This window comes from Brassica napus, chromosome C2 (genome assembly GCF_020379485.1).
Source record: "Brassica napus cultivar Da-Ae chromosome C2, Da-Ae, whole genome shotgun sequence".
Classification (NCBI taxonomy): domain Eukaryota; kingdom Viridiplantae; phylum Streptophyta; class Magnoliopsida; order Brassicales; family Brassicaceae; genus Brassica; species Brassica napus.
Genome location: NC_063445.1, coordinates 54,489,800 through 54,517,730, shown reverse-complemented (window position 1 = coordinate 54,517,730; position 27,931 = coordinate 54,489,800). Strand labels below are relative to the sequence as shown.

General features: G+C 41.7%; 1 protein-coding gene across 1 annotated transcript; it reads right to left on the bottom strand.

The window, feature by feature from the left end:
- Positions 1 to 18,004: 18,004 nt before the first annotated feature.
- LOC106378903 lies at positions 18,005 to 27,348 on the bottom strand. The gene is made up of 3 exons (XM_022695603.2): positions 18,687 to 27,348; positions 18,435 to 18,586; positions 18,005 to 18,340 (listed from the first exon to the last, which is right to left on the bottom strand). Exon 1 carries the CDS (start codon positions 26,243 to 26,245, stop codon positions 24,443 to 24,445), a length of 1,803 nt encoding a protein of 600 aa, XP_022551324.2. The 5' UTR covers positions 26,246 to 27,348; the 3' UTR covers positions 18,005 to 18,340; positions 18,435 to 18,586; positions 18,687 to 24,442.
- Positions 27,349 to 27,931: the final 583 nt, after the last annotated feature.

Genomic DNA, 27,931 nt, shown 5'->3' with positions numbered 1-27,931 from the left:
TTTTGCATCATGTTTGGACCAGGATGGCCAATCCGGTCGTGCCATAAAGTGTATATTTTCGCAGTCTTTTAGCCTTTATCATACTGATCTATGCATAGTCTATGTCAGTAGAGAATGCAGGTATAGTCTTTAGGACTTATTATGGCCTTGAGCGATTTTATACATATATCTGAAGGAACTCTTTTTGTTTCCTTCGCCCATTGTTTCAATATGGAAACCATTCGTTCTAATATCTTTAAAACTCAATAGGCTGCTCTTGCTCTTAGAGCTGGGTGAATATAAGACATCACTGATTTCTAGATGCATACCTTTTAGGCAATAATATATTAGTCTAGCCATAGTTTTATTTCAGACTGGCGATACCTGCTTTAGTACTTATATTGGCGTTTTTCAGTGTACTCATATAGAAAAATCATTCATTCATTTAATCTAAGCAGACAATGTAATAGAAATAAATTCAAGAAGATAAAAAATCAGAGAAAGCTCATTTGTCGACACACAAGTTTGATGTCGAAATCATATTATCAACTTGATTCTTTTAGGCAATCATAAGTCTCATATTCCATAAAATCATTTTGATCATGTTCAAAATTATTTTCACCATCTTTATAGACCAAGTGGGTTTCAGGATTCTTCCATTTCAGACTTTCTTTGATAGAGGTCACAAAAATGTTTGGAAGTCCTTCATATCGTAGCCCAATGGTTCCACATTCCACATCTATGGCACATTGATTTGGTCGAGCTTTGTGGTTTAAAGGATATACCACGGCCACTGCCTTGACCATGGCTCAAATTGGGTTGATACCAACGGCCTATGCCATAGTGATTCCCACGGCCAAATGTGTTATAGTGGCCATGGCCACGTCCGTTCCACCCTCCACGGCCATGGCCGTGTGGTCTATCATTCTGGACGTAGTGACTTTTTTTTTTTTGTGACCTTATTGGTATCAAGTAATGGGGTTAATCCAGGAGGTCTCAATTCACTGTTTCTCATCAGTAATCCATTATTTTGCCCAGCTAGTAATAGACTCATCCACGAACTTATAGTCCTGGATTCTGGGATTTCTCCAATCAAACAGGGCTTTTGGTAATAACACCGTTCTTTGGTGATCATATCTCGATTTTTTAACTCTGTCCAAAGGTCTAGAGGATTCTCCATAGTCAGATACTGATCTTTGAGACTCTTAATAAGATGATGGCTAATAATTAATATTCCATGTATCAATCTTTCTCATTTGGCATTTTCGCCGTTTGTGATTCATTCACCAAGTCCTTTGACTTTAGGATAAACTCAGTATCCAGTGCCCACCGTAAATAATTATCTCCAGAGAGATTTAGGGCAGCAAAATCCACGTTGATTTTCGACATCTCAAATCATATATCACTCAATATTTAGGTATAATTTTCATGCGGCGTTACTCTTAAAACCAATCAATTCGAATTTCAATCTTGTGAGGACAATGAAACTATCAATCTTAAAGGCATTTAATCAATCAGTCAATTTCTAGCAAGTCTCAGCAATACTATTTCTATATGCTAATAATATTATGGTATATCAAGACTAGCAAAAACGGATTCAATTAATCATGCAATTAGGGTTTAACAATCAATGGATTTTAGTAAGACTAGTAAAAAGATTTATTAATCACTCAATCAGTTTCAAGACTGATTTTATCAATACTAGAATATAGATTTCAAGCATAAATTTCAATGAATCAGTTTCAAGGCTGATTTTAGCAATACTAGAATATAGATTTCAAGCATGAATTTCAATGAATCAGTTTCAAGGCTGATTGATATTTAGCATAAACCATGTGTAAATAATTTATCTAGTATCCAAAATTATCAAACCTCAAAAACATATAATCAGATCAATCAATTTAATCGAACTTAGCATACAATCTTAGACCTCGAGACATTAGATTTTATCATGAATCTATCAACCTAGCATACGGATTCTCAATTCTCAAAGACATTCAAATCAGATCAATATAACCTATCATACTGATTATTTAGGGTTTCTATTTAAAACATACCAGATTACAAAACTATCAATCCTAGCAGATGATATTAAACCTCAAGAATCACGCAATCAGATCATTCGGATTTTAAACAAGTAAACCTCAATCAATCTATCAACCTATCGGATTATATAAGCAAAACAAGCTAGCAACCTATCGGATTCAATCAATGTTTTAACAGGCTGGTCGGCTTAAACAATTTTAAATCAGATGAACAATTAACCAAGCACGATGAGAAAATAAATCTATCAATTTAACGGTCAAAAAATTCTAGCAACATAGCATCAGATTCAATCAGATTTAAAACCTCAATGATCAAAACCGAAAACAGTTTTGATTTCAAAATATTCGATTAGGGTTTTAATATGTGATTTGATAATTATAGTATAATTAATTCTGATACTTATATTATTTAGGGTTTATAGATATAGGGTTAGGGTTTATCGGATTTTAACTTGTAAAAACCGATTTGGGGTTTTAATCACGTAGGAACATGATTTAGGATTTGGGGTATCGAACTTTTAGAGCTTCGATTTATTCAATTAGGATTTTTGATCTGTTACCCTATGATTCATAAAGATTAGGGTTTTAGGGTTTCATTCTTTATCTATCAATCCATGTTCGATTATGGGTTCTTAGGTTTTGAATTACCTTTTAACCTTAGATGATTGTTGAATCAGACCACCAAAGGAGTTGAGCCACGAGCTGGACACGAACGGGACACGAGCTGGAATGGATCGAGTCGCTTCTATCGGGTCGCAGACGTCCTTTGTTTCTTGACCGGGAACGCCTTGATCATCGGACGCGAGCTGTCTGATGCTGTCGCGAACGAGGAAGAGGTCGCGTGTTGGAGCTGCTCTCGGGTCGCAAACGTCTGAGCTAGGATAAGGAACGCCTTGGGCTGAAGCTGATCGGGAACGTGAGCTGGAACTGATGCGGGAACAAGAGACGCGATCGGGGTTTAGGTGTCGTCGGCTCGCCGGCTAGGGTTAGGGTTTTAGGGTTTTTCGATTTTGGTATTAGCTTAGGGATTTAGATCTTCGTGCTGATAACGTGTTATAAAAGTATTGGAAAAGTCTATCTTTATTCATAACATACAGATTTCTTATATAGGAGATTACACCGTCATAGATAAATGGAAAGATTACAAATCATAATCTCTTAGGTTATGAGTCATCCACACTCTGGTTCATAACATTTATGAAATAAACTTATATTTCCCCTCCGTTATACAACCGTGACATGCATGTTTTTTTCCTAGATTTGTTGAAGGTAATGGGATAATATATAAGTATATATAGCAAGTCATTAAGGCTATATCAGTTACAAAAAAAAAGTCATTAGGCTGTATATGTTCGGTCGAATTCTTATATCTATATAAGGATCCAAATTATAGGAAATATTTTAAAACTTTTAAGAAACTCCAACATTTCCCAACATCTTTGATAATGTTGTGAAACTAGAAAATGAAATCTATGTTTCTATATTATTCATAAACATAAGCAGCTTTTTATATGTAGGAAATTACACCGTCATAGAATAATAGAAAGATTAAAGAAAAGAAATACAGATATGGAAATAGTACAAATCATAATCTAATAAGGAAAATACAAGATACCGATTCTCTCTCTCTCTCCTCACAGCCGAGTCTCTCTCTCTCTCTAGCATTGGGCCGGCTATGGACATCCACAATATGATTTATAACACACCCCCTTGGATGCCATAACCATACAGAGTTTGTAATACGCTTTAGATGTTGCCTCATTAAAACCTTACCAGGAAAACCCAGTGGGACAAAACCATGGTGAAGGAAAAAGAGTACAACATGTATTACTCTCCATGTCCTGAACATCACTGAAGGTCTTTCAATCTACACATCTCAATCTGATGCGTGAGCTTCCTGAACGTGCAGGTAGGAAGTGATTTGGTGAACAGGTCGGCTGATTTGTCACTGTAACGCACTTGGACGACTTGGACCTCGCCGGCTTTCTGAAGCTCGTGCATGAAGAAGAACTTAGGCAGTAGGTGCTTCGTTCGGTCTCCTTTGATGTAGCCATCCTTAAGCTGAGCAATGCAAGCTGCATTGTCCTCATACATCACGGTTGGTGCGTCCTTGCCTTCGGTCATCCCACAATCAACTCGGATATGGTTGGTCATGGACCGTAACCACACAGACTCGCGGCTGGCCTCGTGAATAGCCAAGATTTTCGAATGGTTTGATGAAGTGGCCGCGATTGTCGGCTTCATGGAAAGCCATGAGATGGCCGTACCACCATGAGTAAAGACTTAGCCGGTCTGTGATCGAGCATTGTGAGGATCCGAGAGATAACCTGCATCAGCAATGCCAACTAATCCTTCTTTGTTATGGTTAGTATAAAATAAACTCAAGTCTTTCGTTCCTTGCAGGCAACGAAGAATATGTTTAATCCCGTCCCACTGCCTTTGGGTTGGACAAGAGATAAATCTAGACAATAGATTCACGTCAAAACATATATCTGGTCGTGTGTGACTAGCCAGATACATCAAAGCTCCTATGACACTGAGATATGGCATTTCGGGACCAAGGACATCTTCATCGTCCATCTTAGGATGGAATGGATCAGTGTCCAGGCCGAGAGACCTCACGACCATGGGGCTAGATAAGGGGTGAGACTCGGTCATGTTTAATCTCTTCAGTATTTTTTCTGTATATGTCATTTGATGCACAAGGATTCCATCTCTTATGTACTCAAGCTGTAATCTCAAACAAAACTTTGTTTTTCCAAGATCTTTCATCTCGAATTCTTTCTTAAGATATTCAACTGTTTGGGAGATTTCTCCAGAGGTTCCTAGGATATTTAAATCATCAACATACACTACTATGATCACAAAGCCCTGACCGAATTTCTCTATAAAGATACAAGGGCTGATCGGATCATTCTTGTATCCATATTTCACTAAGTACTCACTTAGTCTATTGTACCACATTCGGCTTGATTGTTTCAATCCATAAAGTGACTTATTCAACTTTATGCAGTGTTGTTCTCGAGTACTCGATTTGTTTTTCAACTCTATACCCTCTGGTACTTTCATATATGTCTCATTATCCAGTGGCCCATATAAGTATGCAGTTACAACATCCATTAACCGCAAGTCTAATTTCTCTCTTATAGCCAGACTTATCAGGAATCTAAAAATAGTGACATCCACCAAAGGGGAGTATGTCTCCTCATAATCGATTCCTAGTCTCTGTGAGAATCCTTGTGCAACAAGCCGTGCTTTATATCTAACGACATTACCATGTTCGTTTCTCTTTCTCACAAAGACCCACTTATGGCCGACTGGTTTAACATCATAAGGTGTCCGGACTATTGGTCCAAAGACATCTCTCTTCTGTAAAGAGTTTAACTCCACGTTTATAGCTTTTTTCCATTTGATCCAATCTGATCGTTGAGTGCACTCATAAATAGACGTGGGTTCATGATCCTTATTATCATCCATGATTTTAAGTGCTACATTGCATGCAAATATATCATCAATGTCGACATTCTTTATGTTCCATTGGATCCCAGGCAAAACATAGTTTATTGAGATCTCATTATTATCAGGACCTTCAGTACCTTGAATCTTGGCGTCCCAAGAATCAGTATTAGATACATCAGGGCCGGCCGTATCTAAGCATTCATGATCAGCCGCGATCGCTATTAGGGTTTTGGGATCGGCCGCGGCTAAGTCCCGGGATTTAGGAACGGCCGCGGTCATGTCTAGGGTTTTATAAACCTCGGTTTCAATCTCTGCACCTTTCTTAGTTTTTCGAGGGTTCTTATCTTTGGAACCTATTGGTCTACCACGTTTTAAACGTTGTCTAGACTCTGTAGCAACTTGATTGTGTCCCTCTTGAACATCAATTTTTATTGGTGCATTAGCAGCTAGTATATATGACTTAGTCACTTTTTTCGGGTCAGCAAAGGAATCTGGCAATTGATTAGCTAGATTTTGTAAATGTATAATCTTTTGGACTTCTAAATCACACTCTTGAGTCGGAGGATCTTGCCAAGATAAGGATGTTTGATTCCATGTAATTTTTTTTATCAGTTTACTGCTATCTCCCCCTAAGGTTGGATGTTCAGATTCATCAAAGTGACAATCAGCATACCTGGCCTTAAATAAATCACCCGTAGTTGGCTCAAGGTATTTTATAATCGTGGAAGAATCATATCCAACATATATCCCCATCCTCCTTTGAGGTCCCATCTTTGTTCTCTATGGTGGTGCAATTGGCACATAGACGGCACAGCCAAATGTCTTAAGATGGGATATGTCTGGCTCATGACCCGTAAGCAATTGTAATGCGGAATATCTATGTTCACTAGACGGTCTTATACGAATCAGTTCGGCCGCGTGCAAGACCGCGTGTCCCCAAGCTGTGGTCGGAAGCTTAGACCTCATAAGCAATGGTTTAGCTATTAGCTGGATTCGTTTTATGAATGATTCGGCCAAGCCGTTTTGTGTATGTACATGTGACACGGAGTGTTCCACACTTACCCCCATGGACATAGAGTAATCATTAAAAGCTTGGGACGTGAACTCCCCAGCATTGGTCTCTATCATTCCAAACCTTAGCATAGTAAAAGACCAGTAGAGAGCGCATGTATAGACTCTAGGACTTTCTTATAGCCTTGGCCGATCTCTATGATCTGAAGGAACTCTTTGTTTCCTGCTCTCTTAGTCTCAATATGAAAGCCATTCATTCGAATGTCTTTAAAGCTCAATAGGCTTCTCTTAGAGCTGGGTGAATACAATGCATCAGATATCTCTAGTTGCGTACCCTTAGGCAACATGATATTAGCCTGGCCGGAGCCCTCTATGAGACTTTAGAGACTTTTATATCAAAAACTTTCATTCATTAATAAAATAAGTTCAAAGCAATCAAAACATAGAAAACACAAAGCAAAAAACACAAAAACATAGATGTCGAATTCAACTTCATTTTTTTAAACAATTAGACGTTTCATACTCCATGAGATCGTCTTGTTCATGATTGAAATCATCTTCACCATCTTGATAAGTCATATGAGCTTCAGGATTCTTCCCTTTCAAACACTTTTGGTAGAGGTCAACGAGATGTTCGGGAATCCTACATGTCTTAGCCCAATGATTATCCATACCACATCTATGACACACTGATTTGGTCGAGTTTTGTGGTTTAAATGATGTACCACAGCCTCGGCCATGACCACGGCCTCCATAAGAGTTTCCTTGGCCACGGCCATCCGAGTTGCCTCGGCCTCGACCAAACGAGTTTCGGCCTCGACCAAACGAGTTTCGGCCTCGACCAAATGAGTTTCGGCCTCGACCACCACGTCCATGCCATTTTCCACGACCACGGCCGTGTTGGTTATCACTCTGGACATGGTTCGACTCTTTCTTATCCTCTACGGCCGCATGTGCCTCAGGTAATGGGTTTGTTCCAGGAGGTCTCAATTCACTGTTTCTCATCAATAGTTCATTGTTCTGCTCAGCGAGCAAGAGACAAGAGATCAGATTAGCATAAGTTGTGAAGCCCTTCTTGTAAGACCCGATCCTGGATTCCTCAATCCAACCAGACCGCGGCCTCACTAAATAATGCAACCAGTTTCATTTACATATTCAAGATCCAGTGTTAAATAATTCTAAGTCTTTTTCAGAGTTTTGAGGTTCCAACATTCTACTAAGGCAAATAGATATTTCATAGATAAAAACCAAGGTTCATACATCATTCATCATCCTAATAAATAGATCACACACTAGAATTGCATAAGTTCACAAGTTGCACAATAGGCTACAATAATTATACAATTTTCCGAATCAACCCATTCACCACACATCTTCCCATGGCCTCGGTCCTCATGGTGCTTTTCCCTTACCACGGTCCATTTCTGGTCCTGGATTCAACACAGACAGACATACAATCACAAGGTTAGATTACAAAACAAGAATCAATTCACATTGCATGGTCGGATTCAATCTAGACAAGAACAATCATCAAAAATGTCAAATCTGACCCCTTTAAAAAGAGATCCAAATACCAAATAAAATCCATGATAATTCATGACAATTCATAAGAAAAATATTCCCATAATCAGATTCAAAAGAACCGGCTCAGATCATAGAGATCTCGGCCATGATCAGCCCACACAAGAACAAGAGACTTTCATGGGAATTCGATCAGGCCAAGGCCTTAAGATCAATAGATCCTTCCCTGTAACATCATAAAACAATCCCTAAACAATATACATAAAGAAAACAGAGCAGAAGAAGTCAGAGTAAGAAGTAACCAAGCGATCCAAACCGGCCAGACTCACACGGTTATCACCCGCGGCCTTGTCCGGTTACTCTTGGCCACACCTCTCACCTTAGGGGTTCGGTCTCCAGGGGTGACTTCCTTCTCTTTCTCCTTTGCCTTCTCCTTGTCTTTCTGTCTCAAATCCATCCTCTTGATCACACGCCAAGCCCACCAGGAACACTCAAGAACAATCTCTTGGATCAGATCGGCCAATCCAAGGTTTGTGTCTCTCTTTCTCTCCTGAGTTTTTCTCTGTGTTTCTCTCTGTCTCCAGATGAAATAAATCGACCAGAATGGCAGGAAAAAGAGAGAGGGACCGAGTTTAAACTGCCCCCAACCGCCTGGGGTGGCAGTTACCAAGGATCAGATTCCTTCTTCCCAAAACCGCCCCATAACCGCCCCATAACCGCCCCTTGGCGGTTTCTCCCCCTTTCTTCCTTTGAAAATTCGGTCACTGAGCCTCAGCTCACACTCTGGGAACTTGTCCACTCCCTGTCCCAAGTCAAAGACCAATTTGGTCGAACAATCCCGTACCCGGACCATCGGCTCGCCCAATAACCGTCCCCGACTCGCCCACGCTGATCCGAACCAAAATGCACTGTCCACCGGATTGAGCTGACCTCCAGCTGTTCCCAGCTGAGTGAGGTAGTTTACCAGCTCCCGTGAGCTGAATAGATCTTGGTGAACTGGTTACCAGCTGAACTGAGCTGATTGAACTCAAACCCACACTCGTCCAGCTGCCTAAACACTCACTTAACTCCTTTAACCTTGTTTCCATCCTATCCTGGTTAAGTCTCAGCTGACTGATGCCCTTAACCTTCATTTAGGGCCATGATACGCTTGTCTCAAGGTCCAATGACCTGACTGGTGCGTCTCCCCGCAACATGGCCCGTCCAGCCGATCCTATCTAGGATCGGGGACATGACAAGTCTCCCCCACTAACTTGGGATTCGTCCTCGAATCCATGTTAAGTGTTTCCTCAGGAAGAAATTGTCTGTACCAGTCCGGATACATAGCTTTCATTTTTGCTTCTGTTTCCCAAGTGATGAGGTCTTTACCATTGTAATCCCACACCACTTTGATCATGGGAACTGTCTTCTTCCTCATAGCTTTCTCTGACCGATCCACAATCCGAACCGGCAAGGTTTCCAAGGTCAGGTCCTTTCCAAGGTCAGCAGGAATCTCGGGCAAGACAATGTCTTGTTCAGACAAACATTTCCGGAGTTGGGATACATGGAACACATTGTGGTATGCATCCATTGCTGATGGCAAGTCCAACTTGTATGCCACTGCACCCACTCTTTCCATGATTTTGAATGGACCCAAGTACCTAGGATCCAGTTTCTTTCGTCCAGAAACCCTGGTCCTACCCTTAAAGGTAATCATCTTGAGATACACCAGGTCATTGACCTCAAACTCAAGATGTTTCCTACGCTTATCTGCATAGCTCTTTTGGCGGTCCTACGCCTCTTTCATCTTCTCTTTGACCATCCTGATCTTTTCAGTGGTCTGTTCTACAATTTCAGGACCCAACATGCTACGCTCCCCCACTTGGGTCCAGCATAGGGGTGTCCTGCACGGCCTACCATACAAGGCCTCATACGGCGACATGCCAATGCTTGTATGGAAGCTGTTATTATAAGCAAACTCCACTAAGGGTAAGTGTTTTTCCCAAGACTCTCCCCAGTCTAACACACACGCCCTTAGCATATCCTCCAAGGTTTGGATTGTCCTTTCAGACTGCCCATCCGTTTGAGGATGATATGATGTGCTCATATTCACTCTGGTTCCCAAGGCCTTTTGGAAAGCCTGCCAGAAATAAGATGTAAATCTTGGATCTCTGTCCGAGACAATGCTTGCTGGAACACCATGCAACTTCACTATCTCGTCTAGGTACACTTGCACAATCCTATCGACCCCATCCCCTTTCTTGATCGGCAGGAAATGAGCCGATTTGGTCAGTCGATCAACCACAACCCATACTGCATCTTTCTTATTCCTGGTCGTGGGAAACCCAGTCACAAAATCCATTGTGATGTGATCCCATTTCCATTCTGGTATGGGTAGGTTCTGAAGTAGACCACTGGGAACCTGATGTTCCGCCTTCACCAGTTGACAAGTGGGACACTTAGCCACCCATTCTGCAACATCAGATTTCATCCTCACCCAATGATAGTACCTTTTCAGATCCCTATACATCTTGTTCAGTCCAGGATGAACTGAAAACTTAGACTTATGAGCCTGTCTCATAATCTCTTCTTTGAGTTCCTTATCATTAGGAACACTGACCCTCCCATTGACCAAGATGGTACCATTGTCAGTTGTCTGGTACTCGGTCTTGTCATTGGCGGCTACCTTCTTTAGATTTTCATCCAGCACCTGTGCTTGCCTGATCCTGGTCAGGAGATCGGCCTGGTTCACTGCCTCCAACCCCCATGGCTCATCTGAACCAACCAAGGTGTTGAGGTTCAAGGACCTGATCATCCCTTCCAGTTCATCCGCCTCCCTCTCAGATGACACTTCAGCCCTTCTGCGGCTCAAAGCATCAGCCACTAGGTTAGCTTTCCCAGGATGATAAGCTATGTCCAGATCATAATCTGCAACAAACTCCATCCATCTCCTCTGCCGTAAGTTTAACTCAGGCTGAGTGAATATATACTTCAAGCTCTTATGGTCTGTGAGTATTTGCACCTTGGCACCATAAAGATATGATCTCCATATCTTTAGTGCAAATACTACTGCAGCCATCTCCAAATCATGGGTAGGATAGTTACCCTCATGCTTCCTTAGCTGTCTGGAAGCATAGGCTATCACCTTCCCATGTTGTGTCAAAACACAACCAAGACAAGTTATGGATGCATCCGTGTACACCACATATGGCTGATCAGTCTCAGGCAACACCAGGACAGGTGCATTAGTCAACATGTTCTTGAGCGCTGCAAAACTTTTCTCGCACTCCTCAGACCATGCGAACCTCACGTCCTTGCATGTCAGCTTAGTAACCCCTTGACATATTTCCTGTAATAACCAGCCAACCCCAAGAAGCTTCTAACTTCCGTAGCATTCTTTGGCTGTGGCCATTCCTGAATACATTTGATCTTATCTTGATCCACTGAGACTCCTTTGTCAGACACCACATGTCCAAGGAACCCAATGCTCTTCTGCCAGAAACTACACTTGCTTAGCTTAGCAAAGAGCTTCTGTTCCCTCAGACGGCCCAGCACCGCCCTAAGGTGTCTTTCATGGTCCTCTTTTGTCTTGGAATACACGAGTATATCATCAATGAAAATGATCACAAACTCGTCCAAGTATTCCCTGAAGATGTTGTTCATCATCTTCATGAATGCAGCAGGTGCATTGGTCAGTCCGAACGGCATAACCACAAACTCATAGTGGCCATACCTAGTTCGGAATGCTGTCTTCCTCACATCTTCTGGTGCAATGGGAATCTGATGATACCCAGAGGCCAGGTCAATCTTGGAGAACCACTTGGCTCCACGGAGTTGATCCAACAACTCGTCAATCCTGGGTAAAGGGTACTTGTTCTTCACAGTCACCCTGTTCAAACCCCTATAATCAATGCACAACCTAAAGCTACCATCCTTCTTCTTAACAAATAGGACTGGTGCTCCCCAAGGTGATACACTAGGGCGTATGAACCCCTTCTCAAGCAACTCCTCAAGTTGCTTCTTCAGCTCTGCCATCTCAGCTGGTGCCATTCTATATGGACTTTTTGATAATGGGGCCGTTCCAGGTTCCAATTCAATGATGAATGGGTCAGCCCTATCAGGGGGGATGCCCTGTAGTGCCCCAAACACATCCTGAAATTCCCGAACCAACGGTATACCCTCTGGGTCACAGGCCCCTACAACCTCATCGGTGTAAACAGTAGCCAAAAAGGCCTCACAACCGTTTCCAAGCATCCGTTCTACTTGGACTGCTGAAACCACCAAACTACAAGAGGTTGGCTTAATTCCTTGGTACTTAATCTGGGGTCCAAACTCGTTCTCAAGTTGCACCCTTCCCCGGTGACAATCTAGAGTTGCCCGATACTTTCCCAACCAGTCCATGCCCAAGATCACTTCATGATGCTTGAGGGGGACAACAATCAGATCTATAGGCATCGGCCTATCCAAGATCACCACAGGGATGTCCTTAACCAGACCGAGTGAGTTCATAATTTGCCCTCCGGCCGCACTCACTCGTTCAGGACCATCCCATGTTCCATACTGGAACAAACCTTTTCCAATCATACTTGGACTCACAAAACTATGTGTAGCTCCAGTATCAAATAACGTGTGTGTTTCCACACCACCAATACTTAAGGTCCCTACACAAGACCCATCAAAGTATATCTATCCATCCTAGGTTCCATACCATGCAATTCTACTGGAATTGTAAAAGTAGTAGTCTAGAATATTACCAGTGATCGCTTGGAAAGGCTGAGTCCCACCCACATCCTTGGATAGTTCATACACACGAGGTGCTGAGGTCTGACCTCGTCCCTAGACTGGCTTGTTAGCCTCTCCACGTCCCTTACCCTGGTTGCCTTGCAACTTTGGGCAATCCCTGCGGTAATGGCCCTTCTGACCGCAGTGGTGACAGGTCCTGGACTCACCCAACGGGCTTGGGCAATCCTTGGCTGAGTGATCCATCTTACCACATCGAGTGCAGGCACCCATGGCCTTCCAGCACTCCCCACCGTGGTAGCGACCACACTTAGGGCACTCTGACCTACCACTTGAGGCTTTACCCTCCTCGGTCGAGTCCCTCTTCCTCTTCTTGTCACCACTCTGCCCCGAAGATACCACCACACTCTTCAGCTTCTGCTTACCCTCCTCGGTGAGGTTGGTCTCCAGCAAGGCCATCCTCTCAACCAACTCAGAAACCGTGTGGAACTTACAAACAGAACAGTAGGTTCGAAGCTCCACCCTTAGGCCTCGGATGAACCTTCGGACCTGAACCTTCTCATCCTCCAGTTCTCTTCCCACATACCTCCTGAGTCGGTTGAACTCTTCTTCATACTCACGAACAGTCCTCCGTCCCTGAGTCAAGTCCAGGAACTTGGACTCCAAACGATCCCACGCCTCAGCATGAAAGTACTTATGGTTGAACTCAACCTCGAAGTCAGCAAAGTGCTCAATGGTGCCATTGGTACGCTTGTCCAAGGCTAACCACCAATTATGTGCATCCCCCTCCAGGAAATGCACTGCTATGTCCTTTTGGTAATCCTCAGGACATCGTGTGGACTTGAAGTTTCGAACCAACCTGGTCCTCCACTCGTCTGCCTCCATAGGATCAACACTTCCAGCAAAGTGTTTGGTCCCCAACTTGGAGATATGCTCCAGCACCTTCAGGTAGTCCATGCCTTGCAATGGCCTGACCGGTGGATCTATCTCAATCACTTCAGCCACACGGTCAGCACCAACATCAGCCACTCCTGCAGCAACCCGAACCGGGGGATTAGCCTGTCCCACGGACGAGTTCACCAAGGGTGTGAACGCCTGTGTCAAGGAGGCTATCTGAGCTCTCATGATCTGCATAGCCTCCACCAAGCCCCTTATGGTCGGCTCAATGACCTCCTCGGCACCAGTGACCCGAACATTGTTTGCACCAACATTCTGGCCACTCCCAGCACCAACATTGGACGACCCAGTGTCGTCTCCATGGACTTGCTCTTGCTGCTCGTCCACATGAGTTTCATTAACCTCAGTAGGAAGAGTTGGACCCACTGGAAGTCCGGTTACATTGCCCACCTGCTCCACCTGAGCGGGTAGCATTGTGGTTGGAATGGTTCCAGCTGGTGACACTCCGGTCTGTTCAGCACCATCCTGCCCCACTGCTCCAGACGCTCCAGTTGCCTCCTTTCCTTTCCGAGATTTATACTTCCTTGTACCCTTAGGGGTTCCCAACACAAACAAAAGGTTAGTCCACAACTGAACACACAAACCTCAATCAGTCTTAAGTTAATCAGTACAAAAGATTACTTAGAACCCAACTATCTCACCATGAGTCCAAACGGCCAAGTGTGTGGTGAACCAATAACCCAACAAATCCTAGAATCAAGAATGCTCTGATACCAACTTGTAAGACCCGATCCTGGATTCCTCAATCCAACCAGACCGCGGCCTCACTAAATAATGCAACCAGTTTCATTTACATATTCAAGATCCAGTGTTAATTAATTCTAAGTCTTTTTCAGAGTTTTGAGGTTCCAACATTCTACTAAGGCAAATAGATATTTCATAGATAAAAACCAAGGTTCATACATCATTCATCATCCTAATAAATAGATCACACACTAGAATCGCATAAGTTCACAAGTTGCACAATAGGCTACAATAATTATACAATTTTCCGAATCAACCCATTCACCACACATCTTCCCATGGCCGCGGTCCTCATGGTGCTTTTCCCTTACCACGGTCCATTTCTGGTCCTGGATTCAACACAGACAGACATACAATCACAAGGTTAGATTACAAAACAAGAATCAATTCACATTGCATGGTCGGATTCAATCTAGACAAGAACAATCATCAAAAATGTCAAATCTGACCCCTTTAAAAAGAGATCCAAATACCAAATAAAATCCATGATAATTCATGACAATTCATAAGAAAAATATTCCCATAATCAGATTCAAAAGAACCGGCTCAGATCATAGAGATCTCGGCCATGATCAGCCCACACAAGAACAAGAGACTTTCATGGGAATTCGATCAGGCCAAGGCCTTAAGATCAATAGATCCTTCCCTGTAACATCATAAAACAATCCCTAAACAATATACATAAAGAAAACAGAGCAGAAGAAGTCAGAGTAAGGAGTAACCAAGCGATCCAAACCGGCCAGACTCACACGGTTATCACCCGCGGCCTTGTCCGGTTACTCTTGGCCACACCTCTCACCTTAGGGGTTCGGTCTCCAGGGGTGACTTCCTTCTCTTTCTCCTTTGCCTTCTCCTTGTCTTTCTGTCTCAAATCCATCCTCTTGATCACACGCCAAGCCCACCAGGAACACTCAAGAACAATCTCTTGGATCAGATCGGCCAATCCAAGGTTTGTGTCTCTCTTTCTCTCCTGAGTTTTTCTCTGTGTTTCTCTCTGTCTCCAGATGAAATAAATCGACCAGAATGGCAGGAAAAAGAGAGAGGGACCGAGTTTAAACTGCCCCCATAACAGCCCCATAACCGCCCAAAACCGCCCCATAACAGCCCCATAACCGCCCCTTGGCGGTTTCTCCCCCTTTCTTCCTTTGAAAATTCGGTCACTGAGCCTCAGCTCACACTCTGGGAACTTGTCCACTCCCTGTCCCAAGTCAAATACCAATTTGGTCGAACCATCCCGTACCCGGACCATCGGCTCGCCCAATAACCGTCCCCGACTCGCCCACACTGATCCGAACCAAAATGCACCGTCCACCGGATTGAGCTGACCTCCAGCTGTTCCCAGCTGAGTGAGCTAGTTTACCAGCTCCCGTGAGCTGAATAGATCTTGGTGAACTGGTTACCAGCTGAACCGAGCTGATTGAACTCAAACCCACACTCGTCCAGCTGCCTAAACACTCACTTAACTCCTTTAACCTTGTTTCCATCCTATCCTGGTTAAGTCTCAGCTGACTGATGCCCTTAACCTTCATTTAGGGCCATGATACGCTTGTCTCAAGGTCCAATGACCTGACTGGTGCGTCTCCCCGCAACATGGCCCGTCCAGCCGATCCTATCTAGGATCGGGGACATGACACTTCTCACGGTACCGTTGTTGTAACAACACATTGCTTGTGTGGAAGGTGGAAAAGGTTTTGTCAAGCATATCCTTATCCGTTATATCCTCACCACACAGTTTCAATTTAGAAACTATCTTAAACATGGCCGAGTTATACTCGTCCACGGACTTGAAGTCCTGGATTCTGAGATTCCTCCAATCATACGTAGCCTTTGGTAATAACACCATTCTCTGGTGATCATATCTCGTTTTCAACTCTGTCCAAAGGTCTAGAGGATTCTCAATAGTCAAATACTGATCTTTGAGACTCTCAATAAGATGATGGCGTATAATTAATATAGCTTCATATCTATCTTTCTCACTTGCATTATTGCCCTCGGTGATACATTCACCGAGTCTCTTGGATTTTAGGATGATCTTAGCATCTAGTGCTCATTGCAAGTAATTATCTCCAGAGAGATTTAGGGCAGCAAAATCCAAGTTGTTGATTTTCGACATCTGAAATCATATGTTTCATAATTTAGATTTAAAAGTGTTCAAGCGAATGCAATCAATATGCTCAAGCAATCCGGATTCTAGGTATGATGCAAATAGGTCATTCGTATATGATGCATACATGTTCAATCCTAGCTTTGGATTCTATATGCAATCAGTTCGTACTATTATGCATGCATGATGCAAACAAGCCGCACGGCTACAATCTTAGCAAACGGTTTCAATGCAATCAATACAATGGTCATTCGTTTTCAATCTTAGCAAATGGTTTTCTAAGAGTTCAATGTGTAATTGCAATCAAACAGTCGAGCAATGCATCAATTAGGGTTCATTCGAGAATGTATGAAAACTATCAATACTAGCCGGATCATTATCAAGAAGAGAATGCATAAATCATTTAACCTAGCTAGCGATTTCTATTTGATCAAATTCAATACGGTTTTAATTAATCAAGGCTAGCATACTATATCCAAACATACAATCATTCAAACAATCAATTTCGATCTCAAAGATTAATTAGGGTTTGGATAAAATTGATTATGCATTAGCTTTAGGGTTTTAATCGATTTCATGCATAGCATGCATTATGCATGTATGCGGCTAAAGGTATTTGGAAAAATGATTTTGATCATTAGATCAATTGGGGTTTAGGGAATCGAACTTATGATTATGAGCTTTGATTTACTCATTGGGGTTTTGATCTATTATCCTAGGGTTTCAATTAGGGTTTAAGGATTACCCTAACCTCAAGTAGGGTTGAATGGACCACCAATGAGATGAGGATCGCGAGCTGAACGTTGAGATTGATACGCGAACGAGCTGAGGTCGTCTAGAGCTGGAATGTATCGCGAGCAGTCCTTGCTGGTATCGGGAACGCAAGCTGAAGCTGAGATCGTCTGATCACAAACGGAAACAAGCTGTTATCGCGAGCGGTATCGAGTCGTCTATCGCGAGCTGGCTGAGATCGTGTCTCAGGATCGAGCTGAGACGGTCTGAGGTCGTGAGCTGGGATCGTGTCACGAATGGGAACATGATGAGTATTAGTTTTAGGGTTCGTGATCGGGAGTTCTCAACAGTTAGGGTTTATCGTCGAGGGGATTATGGATTCGCCGGCTAGGGTTTGTTTAGCTTAGGGTGTAGAGTAATTGTACTGATAACGTGTTGTGAAACTAGAGAATGAAATCTATGTTTCTATATTATTCATAAACATAAGGAGCCCTTTATATATAGAGAATTACACCATCATATAATAATGGAAAGATAAAAGAAAGGAAATACAAATATGGAAAGAGTACAAATCATAATCTAATAAGGAAAAAACAAGATGCCGATTCTCTCTCTCTCCTCACGGCCGAGTCTCTCTCTCTCCTCACGGCCGAGTCTCTCTCTCTAGCATTGGACCAGTTATGAACCGGGCCGGTTATGGACATCCACAATATTATTTATAACAGATAACAACTTAAAAACCAAGAGAGTTTTTTTTCATTGATAACAAAGTAGAAAACAATACACGATGAACGGAAATGAAGATTACATCACAAGCATTGATAACTTCATCTTATTACAAACTTATATCACACACGTCTTATTCATAAAGTTTGTTTGATCAACGACAAAAGAAGTATAGATCATTAAACGGAGACGATGTTGGTCACAGTGACCTTAACCATTTCAGCTTCGAAGATAATAGCATCATTCACCAAATACCCCTTTGATGCATCGTGTAAATCTGCTAACGATATGATACTGTTCACTCCCACACCATTATCACTTCGAATAGGGTACCAAGCTGCAGCTATAAACCAAAATTATATCAACTACTAGTTTCATTCACTGATATTTTTGTTTTCTCTTGGAGAGTAACGTTTTATTTTTTTTAGTTTTCTTACAATATCTCTCCCTATGGTTGGTGCTTCGTTGATTCTTTAACCGCAGATTAACCGCTCCCCAAGTGTTTGTAGCGACTGCGTCTGGCCTAAAGCCTTGAGCATATAAATAGATTGGAAGTGCACTCCCACTTTTCGGGTTAAACCCTAATCTCCTGATTATACATCAACCAAAAGAACTTTTTTTATTTATTACCCTTGGCCACTGCATGAATACAAATGATAGTTGCAAGATTTGAGATCATGAGTACTAACCAGTATCGGTCTCCGACGAGAAAATCATCAGAATAGTAGAACTTATCTTCCATGTCAGAGAAATGAGGTATCATCCAAGTAAACACATTGCGTGGAGGGTTTGATACGAACGTGACTTTCTCTTGTACCTTGGCTGGTTTAACGATGAAGATCTCGACACCAAAAGAACAAGTGTCTTGCACAATGTACCCTTCGTTTGTGTTTTTGAAACTTGCAAGATCAATCAATTGTTCGAACCCCAACTCTTTTTTCTCTGCGTTGAATCTCAGTGCTCACTACAAGAAAAATGGCCTTTCTTAGCGTAAGAAAACAGCTATTAAATGTCTTTGTTAGCGTTATTGAAACCGCTATGTCTGCCCGAGTTATAATAGGTCCCCCCTATATTATAGCATTGTTTGACATGCTATCGTAGTTTTACAATATGATAGCTTTTTTTATGGATTGCTATTACTGAGTGATATTTATAATAGCATGGACATAGGATGCTATATATTCTATACGATAGCAAAGTTTACAAGTTATTATATATATTTTTATGGCACAATTCACCATTGTGGTTTGCAATATGATAGCAATTTTGTTAATGCTATATTTTCGATATCGTAGCAGTAATTTTGTGTCATAGTATTTGTTGTTATTTATGTGGTAACCTGTTCCTATTCGATTGAAAATCTCATAACCTGCCACATTCATTGATGCAGACAGAAGTTCCAAAATACAAAGTCTTAATCCGAACAACAACAAGTTAGCTAGAACATAACCCAGACAACAAGTCTCAATCCAAACTAGAACACAATAACATCCAAGTAGAGTGAGTAGAATAGTACATTACACATGATAGACGTCTTAACACAAGATCACCTTCTCCTTTGGCCATGCAATGCATGAGCCAATTGCATCTCCCAAACACTCGATCTCAGAAGATGGACGCCAAACCTCTGCGAAAGTTACCTTCACCACATCAATCCAGACTTTAACTGCATTTGGTCCCAAGGGAACAAAGTGAACAGTCTGTTCTGGGTTGTCTGATGCCCAACGTCCTTCTGCAACCACCTGCTTGTTCCCGCCAATGGACATCAACTTGCACTTCTGGTTCTCTTTTGGAGCAGCATCCTTTTGACAATGATGCTACAATGTATTCAAGACAAACCATTTTATGTCAATGAAATATATAACAACAAACGGACAGCTACTATGAACTTTACCTGAGATCTTCGAAGAGGAGATGCAACTTGAGTTTTCTTCGGAGTAGCTTTTGGAGGTTGTTGCACTGGAGACTTAGAAACTGGTGACGAAGCAGAAAATGTGTGCCCTGGAGATTTGCTTGTAGCAGTCGATGCTTTAGGAGATGTGGGTCGTGTTGAATTTGTTGTGTTTTCAAACACACACTTACTTGCAGGCCATGCTACAAAGTGCTTAACAGAGTCCCGAAGGTATGTCATTTCTGGTCTAGGTCTCCACAGAAATGTGTCAGGTTCATGCACCACATCTACAAATACTTTCACTGCATTTGGTCCGAGAGGGAGACGATTAACCAATGCTTTTGGTTCTTGACACTGCCAACGGCCTTAAGCAACAACTTCGTCAGTAGTTGTCCAAGGTGATAGGAGTTTGCATTTGTTCACAGAATACGCCGTTGGGCTCTAGCAGACACAAGCATATGTTAATGATCACAACAACTCAGACAAAGAACAACAAAGTAAACTGTAAAAACTTGCTTCTTGATTACACATCTTACCCTAAGAGGAATATCTTCAGAATACATCGACTGGTCTGAAATAATGCAATTATTGGCAGGCCATGCAACCATCTCGCCAACCGCTTGCTCAACAATACACATACCGGTTGCAGGCCTCCATAAAAAAGCATCGGACTTGATTGCAGTTTCAACCAATACTTTAACAGCAAGAGGACCTAAGGGGATGTCATTCACAAAGTCTTCCGGTTCAGATGAAATAACACGACCCTCAGCAACTTTTTCATCAGAACCAGACCAATCAACCAACACACACTTAGGGTGTGCGCTTTTGTTAACACTCTACATAAATATATTTTAAAACATGTCAGTGCATTACTTACTTCACAATTACTAACCAATTATTGTGAAGATGTAAATTACTTACTCTTGCTCTTGCAGTAGCTGAGTTTTCACCTATCTCAGGTTCTTGCTGTAACATAAATGCATGTAAGTAATCAGCTCATAACTAACATCCAAGAATATAAACATGCTTAGTATAACTAACCTGTCTCTTCATCCTAGCAAGTTCAGATTGCAACTCGTTAACCTGGTTCATCAAACAAGGTGCTTCTCTTCCATTTCAGCCATAAATTGTTTCTTCACTTGAAAACAAGCTAACTTCGTCTTCCCAATGTTTCTTCCCATCGCCCTCAAGTGACCAGGATTGTCAGGTCCTAATAGTACTGAAAGCGGATCCACACTAAGGTTTGTTGAATTAGAATTAGCACCGTGATCAACAATCTCAGCTGCCTTTTTCTGTCAACAGAAAATATGTTACTAAGCATATAGTTATATCTTTGAAGCACCAAAAAAAACTACTTACAAACTTCTCCGCAGCTAGCATATTGACTGGTGTTCCATCTTTTTTTGTACGTGACTTGACCCACACTTTAAGCCTACTCACTTTCGATACTCCACCACTCTCTTGTTTCTGATGAAAACATGACATCAGATGTGAAAAAGGTAGTAAGTGAAGAAAAAGTAAATAGATAAGGTGAAGAAATGTACCATATCCTCCGCTAGCCTAACCATTCCTCTACGGCTACAAGTGTGAGGAATTTGTTTGCTCCTCCTCTCCTTGTATTTATCACTCAATACCTTAAAGTCTGAACTGGTTTTGCAGTTGACAAATTTTCGCCACTCCACTGGATTAACATTCTTTGGTCTCAGATTCATCCTCTCTTGGTTAGTAGATTTGCCTCTGATCTGCGTGACAAGTCTTGATTTTGACGCCCTCCATAAACATCCCATTTGCTTCAACACAGCATTCTTCTGATAGTCTTCATCAAGCTTAAACCTTGCCTACAATCACAAATATACCAAATTAATTACAGATATCGATACAGAACCATCAAATGTGAAAATGTAATAGGAGAAAGTCACCTGAACAGATTTCCAAAGAACAGTTTTAACTTCCTCACTGATTTTCCTCCAATCATCAAATGTGACAGGTACATGTTCCCGCACTAGTGGACCTAGGTATGAAGACAGCTTCACTGATCCTTCACCAACAGGATCTCCAAAATCATTGAACTCCACTCTTTCTCTAGCATTTGGATCTCTGGCGATGTGCTTCATCTTGGTTGGACCTCGGTGTTTCTTCTGCTTAGGCTGAACTTCACTCAATTCCACCTCTCCTTCAGGCTCTTCTTCCTGCTCGTTAACGTCAGTCTCCACAGCCCTGTTAGCCTCTTCCGGCTCTTCCTGCTCGTTAACGTCAGTCTCCACAGCCCTGTTAGCCTCTTCCGGCTCTTCCTGCTCGTTAGCAGCTGCAGTTTCTTCATTTTCTCGAAGCTCTTCATGCTCCTTCTCAGCGACAGGCTCCTGATCTTTTTCAGAATCATGCTGCGGTTGACATTCTATAGTACCAATAAATTCTACTTCCACATCAGACTTCTTCTTCCTGCCCCTCTTTGTGATCTTCGTGTCTTTGTTGGTGACCTTACTAGTATGCGCATTCTTTTTCATTCTTGTAGTCTTTGGACGACCCATTTAATTCACCTGAAACAAATTACACATTAGTTAGTACAAGATACAAAAAGAACTATGAAACTACATCAGTCATCACAAAAAAGAATACACAAGAGTCAAGCATCAAACAAGACACATATCACAGAAGACCTCACAAAAGAACACAAAACAGTCAAGCATCAAACAAGACACATATCACATGCATCACACATATATGCCTTCACAATCAACTCGGGCATTGTGAGCTTCATCTATTTCAACATCCATATCAATGATTGATGGCAATGGTCCAATATCTATGTTGACATCTTCTTCTTCTGTTTCATTGTATCTTCTTGATGGACCTCTTAGGACAACATACCAGCAGGATGTATCATCCTCCCTTGAGTAAAACACTTGTTTTGCCTGAGAAGCTAATATGTATGGATCCCTATTAAAGGAAACTTGAGACTGATTCAAGTTAACAAGTGTGTACCCATCTTCCACCTTAACTCCGTTTCCTCGTACTGCCCATTGACACCTGAATAGAGGGACGTAAAAGACATTATAGTCCAACAAGATAATCTCTGTAACTCTCCCATAGTATGATACCAAATCGACGACTTGTGAAGTGTCTTTTGCACTCGCTCTACACATTGCAGTAGCCTCATAAAATACTCCACTGTTTTGGCTCATCCTCTGAACTGAGTGTGTGTGAAAGCGTTGTCCGTTCACTATGTAGCCTGTATATGACCTTGCAGTACTACATGGACCATATGCCAACCATTTTAGAGTCTCTCCATGTGTTTCAGAATCCACTTTTATCTAGCAAAAAGTATAAGCAATTGTCAGAATAGAAGAACAATTAATTTAGAAACGCAACAACTGTTATAAACTTGCCTGCTCTTTTAACCAAGAAGCAAAATTCAGGGTATGTGTACTCCACAAATATGTTGCATCACGTCTACATCTTGCATTTGTGTCTTGTAGAAATTGTAGATGCATGCTTGTGACACAAAAAACAAATGTTTCAGTTCCTACGTAGCTTATAGGTTACGAAGTTAAAAAATGCAGTCACTTACTCAACATAAGGGTCAACAACAGATGTGTTCTGTAGGACAGCAAGGTGGGCTGTTTTCTTCTCCATTTCAGAGAGGTTAATTGATTTTGGTGCCGATATTGGACGTCCCTCTAGGATTGTCTGGCTCTCATAGTCAGCATTCCTATCTAATTTCTCCTCCACATTGGTTGTCTTTTTAAGAAACGCACTGCAGAACTGCATGCACTCTTCTGCAAGATAGGACTCAGCAATACAACCCTCTGGCCTCGCAGTGTTTCTAACATAGTCTTTCAGGATCTTCATGTGTCTACATAGAGTAAAAAAAGTTTTAGTCACAGTCTAGAGATTTTAAAATTTAAATATAGTATAAGTTACCTCTCAAATGGATACATCCAGCGAAAATGGACTGGACCACATAGTTTAGCTTCCCTTCCAAGATGAACTGTCAAATGAACCATTATGTCGAAGAAGCTTGGAGGAAAAAATCTCTCAAACATACAGAGAGTTTCCACAACTTCTGCTTCCATTTTTGAAATCTGCTCTACATCTATTACTCGCTGGCATAACCGGTTGAAGAATGCACACATCCGTAATATTGCTAGTCTCGGGCCTTTAGGTAATAATCCTCTAACTGCAACCGGGAGTAACTGTTGCATCAGCACATGATAATCATGTGATTTGAGACCTGATACCTTACACTCTTCTACTGAAACACCCCTAGATATGTTTGAACAATATCCATCAGGTCCTTTAAAATCAGAAAGTCGCTTGCAGAATACTTTCTTCTCACTCTTCGACAAAGACCAAGGTGCTGCTGGTAGGTAAGTCCTTTTCCCTTTGGCCCTCGGGTGCAGATCCTTTCTAATACCAAGATGTTCCAGATCCTTACGTGTATTGAGACCATCCTTCGAATTCCCACAGTGAAGTAACGTTGAGACAATGCTCTTTGCCACATTTCGCTCAATGTGCATTACGTCCAAATTATGCCTCACGGGTAGTTCCTAAATATCAATACAAAAGAAGCAAAACTGTGAGAGTCTTAAAGATAATAATATACAAGGAATATTGTGTGTTCAATATAAGACTTACCTCCCAATAAGGAAGTTGAAAGAAGATTGATCTTTTTTTCCATCTTGACAACTCCTCCTCATCAACTTCATCTTCTTCCTCTGCCTCAGATTCACTGGAAACGTCCTCAATATCACAGTCTTCTTCAACACTCACTGTTCTTTTCCTCTTCGTTCTACCTTCTCTAAAATTCCCAAAGTTGTTAACAAAGTGCTTCAGGTTATTGGAAATGTCATGACCAGATAGTATCCTAGACTTTCTCCCGTGTTCAGCGTGTCCATCAAACCAAGCCTTCTTCGACCTATATCTATGCGTTGGTGGGAGACCCTTTCTATGAGACATATACACATGCTTCCTACAGAACTTCAGCCACATACTATCAGTGTGTTTCCCGCACACAGGACAACCCATTTTTCCTTTCACTTTGCATCCAGCTAGATTTCCATAGGCTGGGAAATCACTAATAGTCCAGAGCAGCATTGCCTTCATTGTAAATGCAGTGTTACTCACAACATCATATGTTGACTCTCCTTTGCTCCACAACTGATTTAAATCCTCTATTAATGGCTCTAAGTAGACATCAATACTATTACCAGGCTGTTGTGGACCAGGAATGAGCAGTGTTAGCATGATATTCTCCTTCTTCATACATAGGTTAGGAGGCAAATTGTAGTTAACTAACAGCACAGGCCAACAACTGTACTTACTGCTCTGCATGTTGAAAGGATTAAATCCATCCGTAGAGAGTCCCAGCCGTATATTCCTTTCCTCAGCGGCAAATGTGGGATACTTGTCATTCATCTGTTTCCATGTCACAGAATCTACGGGATGCCTTAGTTTCCCATCGCTGCTCTGGTTAGTAGAATGCCACCTTAGGTTTCTGGCCATTTCTTCAGACCTAAACATCCTCTTTAGCCGTGGGATTATTGGAAAGTATCTTAATACTTTCTGTGGGACACCTTTCTTGATCTCACCAGTGTGCTGGTTAATCTTCCATCTTGAGGCCTTACATTTAGGACAACTGTCGAGCTTCTTCAACTTCTTTCTGAACAGGCAGCAATCATTAACACACGCATGAATCTTCTCATAACCCATATCAAAAGACTTCAAGAACTTCTTAACTTCGTACAGTGATGTATGCAACACGTTATCCTCTGGTAACATCTCCGGCAACGTCTCAAGTAGATCATCGAAGCTCTTGTCAGACCAGCCATTCTTAGTCTTCAGCCTAAACAATGACACGATGGCTGATAACTTGCTATGGTTTGCGCAGCTTGGATATAATGGGGTTTCAGCATCTGCAATCTTTGCCAAGAACTCATCTTCTTTCATGTCTTCTCCCTCTGCCATCTCACAGAAGTCACGTTCAGTAGCTAACTCTTCATCTAAATTCTCAACAGCTCTGTACAACCCAACAATCTCTTCATTCCACTGCTTCTCTTTCATCTCGCCTTCAGCCACAGAGTATACTTCTCCATGATGATACCAGTCCTTACGCTGCTTGTACACCTCATCCATTCCCCTTCTAACCAGATGATCGACTATATCTGCAGCTGAATGCCGATCTACATTCCGACAGTCTGTGCAAGGGCAGATAATGAACTTATCAGCTCCATCATCCGCAGACACAGCTTGGACAAAGTCCCATGCACCCTTCTCATAAGCAGGATCAACTCTGCAGTTATAACATAACAAAACAGAACAATTCATTAAACACTCAACTCCCCTACTGAGTACTGACATGGATCAATATATGTTGATTTCTTACCTTGACAGATGAACCCACGCCTTCTCCAACATTGTTTGATCTATACTTCTTTAAAACCATTAGAACGAGTAAAATGGTCACAGAATACACAAATTCTAAATAACCAACAAGTAAAATGGTCACAGGAAATAGAAACCAACGAAAGTAAAGTAGCCAACGAGAGTCAAACAAATGAAGCTAAATTCTGGAAAAAATTAACAACACTCAGTAAAGTAGTCAACGAGAGTCAAACAAATGAGAGTCATGTTATGACTAAGCAAAGACTAAAACAAATCAGAAGCATGTAATGACTAAGCCGAGACTAAAACAAACCATAAACATGTACTAAAGCCACGGGAATTAAACAATTTAAATCAGAATCAAACATATCATAATAAAAGAAATGAGAATCATGGGAAACTGAGATATCGAAGAAAATAAACCTCTTCGGTTCGAATCGACTTGAGCTGGAGAGTACCACAGGTTACAGACGACAAAATCGAGCTTCAAGGTCTCGGCGGAGAGTTTCGATTGTGGGAGAGAGGGGTTAGGGTTTTCGAGAGAGAGAGAGAGAGAGAGAGCTGGAGAGTATCACAGGTTACAGAACACGAAATCGAGCTTCAAGGTGTCGACGGAGAGTTTCGGTTGTGGGAGAAAGGGGTTAGGGTTTTCGAGAGAGAGAGAGCTGGAGAGTATCACAGGTTACAGAACACAGAATCGAGCTTCAAGGTGTCGACGGAGAGATTTGGGTGTGGGAGAAAGGGGTAGGGTTTTCTCGACTGAGAGAGAGAGAGAGTTACTCATTTTTTTTAAATTTAGTTGTCGACAATCATTTTTTTTATCCTTATGTATCCTAAGTGTTACAGTAAAGAGGGAATAGATTTAGTATTTCCCGGTTCTCAAATTTTCACTAAGTATAAGCGGTACGCGTGCTTTTCTATTCCCGCTTTGTGAATTTTTCCCGACAGCATTAAGTTAATGCTATCAATATGTCCCAAAATCGAAAAAATTATCTACCATAGCAGTTTGAAAATCCGTGCTATCCCGCTATGCTATAAAAGGCCAAATTTCTTGTAGTGGCTCCATCTGCGATCCACAATCAACTCGGTTTATAAACTAATCTCTAACAACTTTTACAACTTCCAGGAAGCAAAATATAAAAATTCAAATGATGACAGCCGGTCATTGGCATAGCGATTAAACATACTTAGGAGCTGTTTGTTTCACCATTTGTCATCTCCATCTAGATGATTCATCTGTATGATAGGTTCAAATGATCATAACATATCATTTGAACCTCAATATGTAATTCCCTCACAAATCTCATGATTTCTGAATCGGCCATTAATTTACCTGTAACGGTTAAGTACTTGTCTAGCTTTGGAACGTGAACAAAGAGTTTGAGATCAACATTGACTTCCAAACCATAGGGAATAGATTCAGCCTCTTCGATCCTCAGGTAAAGTGATATATAGCCAGCATTACCAACGTGCAAAACTAATCTCCTGAATTGTTTTTTTTACCATGAAAATTATCTTAATTAGTAAATAAGCTAAAGAAATGAAAAAAGTAAAGATCTTTTACCATTTGTAACCAGCAGCTTCAAAAACAGAGGACTCGTAGGGTTCGCCGCCGGTAAACCGGACTGACATAAACGATAAAATAAAACCGATGTTAAGGAA

Coding starts and splice junctions, on each gene's coding strand:
- LOC106378903 (XM_022695603.2), bottom strand. CDS start 26,245: ATGTCAGTACTCAGTAGGGGAGTTGAGTGTTTAATGAATTGTTCTGTT.